General features: G+C 34.3%; 1 protein-coding gene across 1 annotated transcript in view; it reads right to left on the bottom strand.

The window, feature by feature from the left end:
• Positions 1-5,615, bottom strand: part of LOC110448849 (ER degradation-enhancing alpha-mannosidase-like protein 1) — a 13,440-nt gene extending 7,825 nt beyond the window's left edge. Inside the window, exons 1-5 of the mRNA XM_021495320.1 lie at positions 5,060-5,615; positions 3,838-3,910; positions 3,024-3,127; positions 2,199-2,370; positions 923-1,106 (exon numbers count right to left, since the gene is read on the bottom strand). Of these exons, the coding sequence (XP_021350995.1) occupies positions 923-1,106; positions 2,199-2,370; positions 3,024-3,127; positions 3,838-3,910; positions 5,060-5,316 (790 nt within the window). The 5' untranslated portion in view covers positions 5,317-5,615. The remainder of the gene's footprint in view (positions 1-922; positions 1,107-2,198; positions 2,371-3,023; positions 3,128-3,837; positions 3,911-5,059) is intronic.
• Between the last annotated feature and the right edge of the window lie 385 nt (positions 5,616-6,000).

Raw genomic sequence — 6,000 nt, 5'->3', positions numbered from 1 at the left:
GGGGGGTATTATTTTCATACATTTCATCTCCATCACATATTATAAACTAATTGATGATCAGAGTGTCAGTTTCATTTTTTTTAAATCCATTCTCTAGATCTTTATTAGTGTTGGGAATCGGTTGAGATTTCAACATCGATGATCGGATATAATTGGTTAGTGTCAACAGATCAATTTTCGATTATTAATCAGTTAGTCTACCGTTACATAATCCTTAAAAAAAATGGCATGGGTTTTCCTTTTATTAATACTACTAATGAAATTTCAACTTTTCCAAATAGTTTCGCATCTTTATTTTTTATCATATCATTTCAGCGTAACAATCATTATTCAATTATTGATGAACAGTTTAATATCCTTTACATATTTTTTGCAATTAATTATATTTAAATAGCATGATTGGTAAGAAGTTATAGTAAAGAGTAAAATGACATAGAATTCTCATTCTCTCTTTAATAGTGAAAATGAAAGTAGAATTCGCACTTCCGGTTTTGAAAACAATCATCGATGTTGACATCTCATAATCGATTGTCGGGAATTGTTTGCCTTTCCGATAAGATATCGACTATAGTCGATCATCAGGACAACACTAATCTTTTCAATAAAAAGTTGTAATGTGGAATTATTTTATGGAAATGAGACACAATGAAAGAAAAAAAACTCTGAAAGAATATTACAACATTAAGTGTAAAATGGGTGATGGGATTCACAAATATAATGTCTCCATGCTCCCTAATATTTCTAGAATGGCCATTAGGTAAAAGCTACCTGGTACTTCAATTTATTTTTGTTCTCTTACCGCATTTGAATTCTTTTCAATAATGACATTTCGATGTCATTTGATATTTTTACGTAAATTTCACACTTTATGTATTTCTATTACCTTATCATAAGAACTTTTCTCTTAAACTTAAGTTCTTACCTAGCATCCCTGTTACATTAGAACGGAAAGACCAAAGTCTCTTCACCGCTCGCCGTGCAAAGGCTTCATATGTCGGATCTCCCAGTAATCGTGACAACACACCAAATTCTAGCACCAGAGTACCGGCCCCAGCGGTACAAGTTGTGTTAACGCTATTTACTGGCACACCATGCTTCAAGTTGACCTGTCATAAAATAGACAGCTCCAATCAGCTACAGCAAATCGTGTCAGGTACAAGATTATTTATACATCTCTAGATCTCTATTCTACCTTCTATATTGTTAGTACATCTACAATTTTTTCTTTTTTTTTTAGTATATCAAATTCATTTTTTCTATCTTTTTTTTTCTATACAAATTTAAAACAAATAAATGAATCTCCTTTTAACTCCCATTATTGAATGAATACCATACAATTATATAAAATGTTATGGAGTTAGATGACCCATAAACAAGATCTTAGTTTGTTTTAGCGACATCTGTTGCACAGACATTATATTATCAATATTGCAGTAATTCAAGGGGCATATAATCAATATGAAACTTTTTCCAGAATTATCTCCCTTTCAAAATATTACATTCACCCCTGAAGACGCATTTGAGCTCTTCCAATTCAAAGGTGGAATATTTCATTACGAAATTTCAGGGATAAATGAGTTAAAAATGTTCAATGAGAACACATTGTGAACATTGATTTTACCGACATGATGAAGGAAACAAATGTAAACAATCTGTTCAAACAAAAGGTGTACATGCCATTATGATCCATAGATTTGTTATAGATAGATATGAAATAAAGAATAAGAGTTGACATTATAAGTATCTTCTACCTGAAATGACCAGCAGGTTATAAACTAACCACATGCTAGTATTTTTTTATGTAGCCCTGTATACCATATGGCATGTATGGTAAATTTACGGAAGATTAGACCCCTATTCTGTTCTATAGCTAGTGCTAACCATCAAGTTTCCTAAAATGTGGGTGTATGAAAACAAAATTGCCCACATTATAGATACATATACTGTAGTTGATCTACTATATTTTGCTTGATGTTTATCTAAATATTAATTTACAAGGAGAGCAGATCATAATGATATTAACAGTCATTGTTTAGAAATGAGGTATTATAATTATATTTGGTGAATTCAAATTCTCTGAAAATTAATCATCATTCAAAAAATAATCACAAAAGTAAAGTAATAAATTTATATTATAAATTTAGGAACAAAATGAAGACAAAATGCTATAATGAGAATAACCCCGAGAGTGGACTGACCCTGGGAAATGGAATTCCTGTGGCTGTGTTTTCAAAAGCTGGAAGCAGTCTTGTGGCAAGGTCGTTGGCCAATGAAAGAAGCTCGTTGTCATATTGAGGAGGGACCATGTCTCCAAAAGGTTGATTAGGGTCGGTGATGATGAGGTGGGCGGACAACAAAGAACCAAGGACCCTGCATACAATAACACATCTCCACAGTAATTATCTATTTGGTAAAGAAGTATGGCTAACACGGTATAGGGCAATAATGATGAAATGTTAACAAAAAACACAAAAACCGAGATGAGATTTTACGTCAAGTAAATGCATTTATGATTAAAATATCCATAAGCAGCAGGAATAATCTTTCCTATATTCTCTTTAATTTTGAAATAAACATCCCCTATGATTTCATTTCAATGTAAATTTCACCAAAATGACTCATTCCCATTCAAACTTAGGATTATCTATCTCTTGTTTTGTATTGCCACTGAGAGCTTTCACAGATATATTGAAACAGCAAAAGTTACTGTAAGTCAGATTATTGAATATTTGTACAAATAAATAAACACAAACAAACTTTCATGTTTACAGTAATTTCATAAAAGACTGGTAAACAGATACATGTATAACATCCATGATTTAATCAATATATATCAAGATTATAATTTCATTCCTTTTATGAATTAAGATATTTTTACATTTCGTAGCTTATTTCATTTAATAAATAAACTTCTTTTTAAAGTGGTAACATTTACTAAGTTTTGTTTTCATTTGTCTTTGATAAACAAATGAATTCAAATATTTTTTTGAAATATACAATTGGTGTAAAATGAAGATACTAACCTTATGGTTGCCTCGAAGACTTGGATTGTGTTGGCTTTCTCAAATGAGAGATTCTCTACCACCAGACTAACTGCTCTCTTGAATTCTGAACTGTTACCCATTATCTGTCAAACACAAAACAATAAAACTGACAAACATCAAACAAAGAATGTGTAACATTTAGCCAGTCTACATATATATCAGTGTTCTCATTACAGAAGCTGTTTGCTGGTATAAGTTGCCAACTAACAGCCACTAATCGCCAACTTTCAAATGCAACTGGCTACCAATTGTTTAGAATACCGGTTTGTACAGATCAACACGATTATATGAAAATGTCCAGTTTGACATGTATGTTAAATATACATCAGTCTGTGTAAATGTGGAGTGTTACAAATAGCTAGTGTAAAACATTTTAAGGTATAGCATTGTAACAGGAGAGGAAAAATGCACGGCCAGACCAGGGTTCGAACCCAGGACTCTCGGAACTCCAGACGGACGCTCTACCAATTGAGCTATATCCTGTTGCCTACGATCGACCCAGTCCAGTTCTGCTACATTCCTCCCTCCTTTTTCTAAGTTGTTGCCCCCGAAGACACAACTATTTACAAGCCAGGTCCGGGTTTCCCCTTGTCAAGCATACACCAAATGCTTGAAACAAGGGTTGGTCACAGACACCACTGTAACAGGAGAGGAAAAATGCACGGTCAGACCAGGGTTCGAACCCGAGAGGGCCGAGACCCTTCGAACTCTGGACAGACGCTCTACCAATTGAGCTATCTCGTCGCCGACATTCGACCCAGTCCAGTTCCGTTACAGTTTTAGCGATACATACTGCTAGGGTGTCCAATGAATCCACCAGTGTCAGTATATAGTCGCCCAGAGCATCATTGATGTTGATATTAGACCTGCAATTATAGATTAACAATGCTGGGAAATGTGATAACTAATTGTTAGCATGAAGAAAGTAAATATAACTTGATTTATTAGAAAATCTTATTGTTTATTGAATTGAACACCATACAAACTTCACTCATTTGTCTGATTATGCAAACATCAGTATACTATCATATATATGAAATGTTATTAATAATAACAATGTATTGTATTTGATGGGAAATCCTTAACCTTTCAACATTGTTTATAATTTTATGCAAAAATCTTTTTGCAATTTGATACAGTTCAAAATCCCATCCAGACATGATGTAGGCTAATTTAGTAATTACTAACCAGTGGCATATAATTTCCTTGTGTGGTACATTGTATTACCATATATGACAGGGCTACTTTCAAAACCATGGGTTCTCAGGCTTTACCTTGCCTCAACATGTACCTGGACAATCATTACAAATATCTATAAATACAAAATTTGTAACCATTTAAAAAAAATAAACTTTGCTTATTTAATAACAAATTAATTAATTTCATTTATGAAACAAGTTATTTCAACTTATATTAATCACTCTTGTTGGCCCGGATGTTGGCAGGCAGGGGTCTTATTGTGGGAGGAAACAGGAGTACACCTGGAGAAAACCCACGTCATCGGGCAGGTGACCCCATACTAGAACGAATATTCATTCCCTGCCTACTCTCCGCTCTGCCGCAATATATAAAAAAATGTCTCATCGTCAGAAAGCTACGTTATCGCAGCTAACCCCATACATGTTCACGTCCGATCTGGGAATCGAACCCTGGCCGCCTTTGTGAAAGGCAAGTGCACTATCCACTACACCACCCATGCATTTTATTTTTCCAAATTAAATGGAATATGCTGAAAAATACTATAGATATGGGCTTAACAAAATGCAGCTACAAATTACAATGTAGCTTGAACGATCGCAATCTAAATATCTAAGACAGAAACTGTGACTATTGATTATAATTAGGTGCATATAGTAAACTGAATACACTTATGGCAAATTATCTTATGAACGAAGTAACATGTTAAACAATATTAATTTTGCTGGCAAATCCCAAAAATCGAAAAAGCCTATATTTAACACCATTCTTCTGTTCATAATAAGTAATGTTTTTGTCGGTTCCAGTGTGATACGTACGGATCGGCATGGTCATGTCCCCGTCCAGTGCAGTAAATTGGATTAAGTTCATCGTCCGGGAAAGCATACTTTATATAATTGTCGTATCCGAAATGAAACATACGTTTTGTTCCCTCCAACATTTCCACTCTCTCCTCATCGGAAAACTCGCCATATTTCTTCCCGTTCACAGTGTTGTCGTTCCAATATCTATGTAAACCCTGGATTTTGTATGAGAACAAAACCATGACAGTGAAGAAAAGTATCACCTTTTTCATAATAGCCCATTACTTTCTTCTGAGTTACAGAAATAGGTTTCTCGATAACTCAGCTAAAGTTAGACTTTTGTTACCGGAAGTGCCCTGCAACACCTCCTAATAATACTGCGCATATAAAAAGTAGTTCTTAAAATATTCATTCATGAGTTCACATGTCAAACCGACTTTACAAATCGCAGAGGAATTTCAAATGTCTATAGGTATAGCTGACATCCCGATGTTTACTTATGAAACATATCAAAACACTGGTCAGCGCGAACGAAGTCGAGAATTCCCGTGTTAACCCAATCAAAATGGAGGACGTGGACTATTTCGCATGCGGGAAATCTCAATTAAAGAGTCTCGCGCCGTCGATGCGACGAAAACCGTTTAATCTCATATTTGGAAAATTAATATAACGATGCATTTAGGACACTCAATTTTCATTATCCATGTACATTCATGATTGGTGTATATACAGTGCCGCTTATAACGGGCATCCATAAAATGTTCGACCCCTCCCCTTTTAACAAATTTAATTCGAGTTTAGATACTATAGAAACCAGGGATGTGTACACATCCCTGTAGAAACTAATAAAAATAAAGCGATAACATTTCTTCTATATATAAGAGTCTCTTATTGGCATTTTAACGAATGCACAAGTGATCAGTACCATTATGGATCTAAAAAATACGAAACCTCGC

The sequence above is a fragment of the Mizuhopecten yessoensis genome, unplaced genomic scaffold, assembly GCF_002113885.1.
Source record: "Mizuhopecten yessoensis strain PY_sf001 unplaced genomic scaffold, ASM211388v2 scaffold4359, whole genome shotgun sequence".
Classification (NCBI taxonomy): domain Eukaryota; kingdom Metazoa; phylum Mollusca; class Bivalvia; order Pectinida; family Pectinidae; genus Mizuhopecten; species Mizuhopecten yessoensis.
The sequence above is the reverse complement of the archived record's forward strand: the minus strand, read 5'-3'. Positions and strand labels throughout refer to the sequence as shown.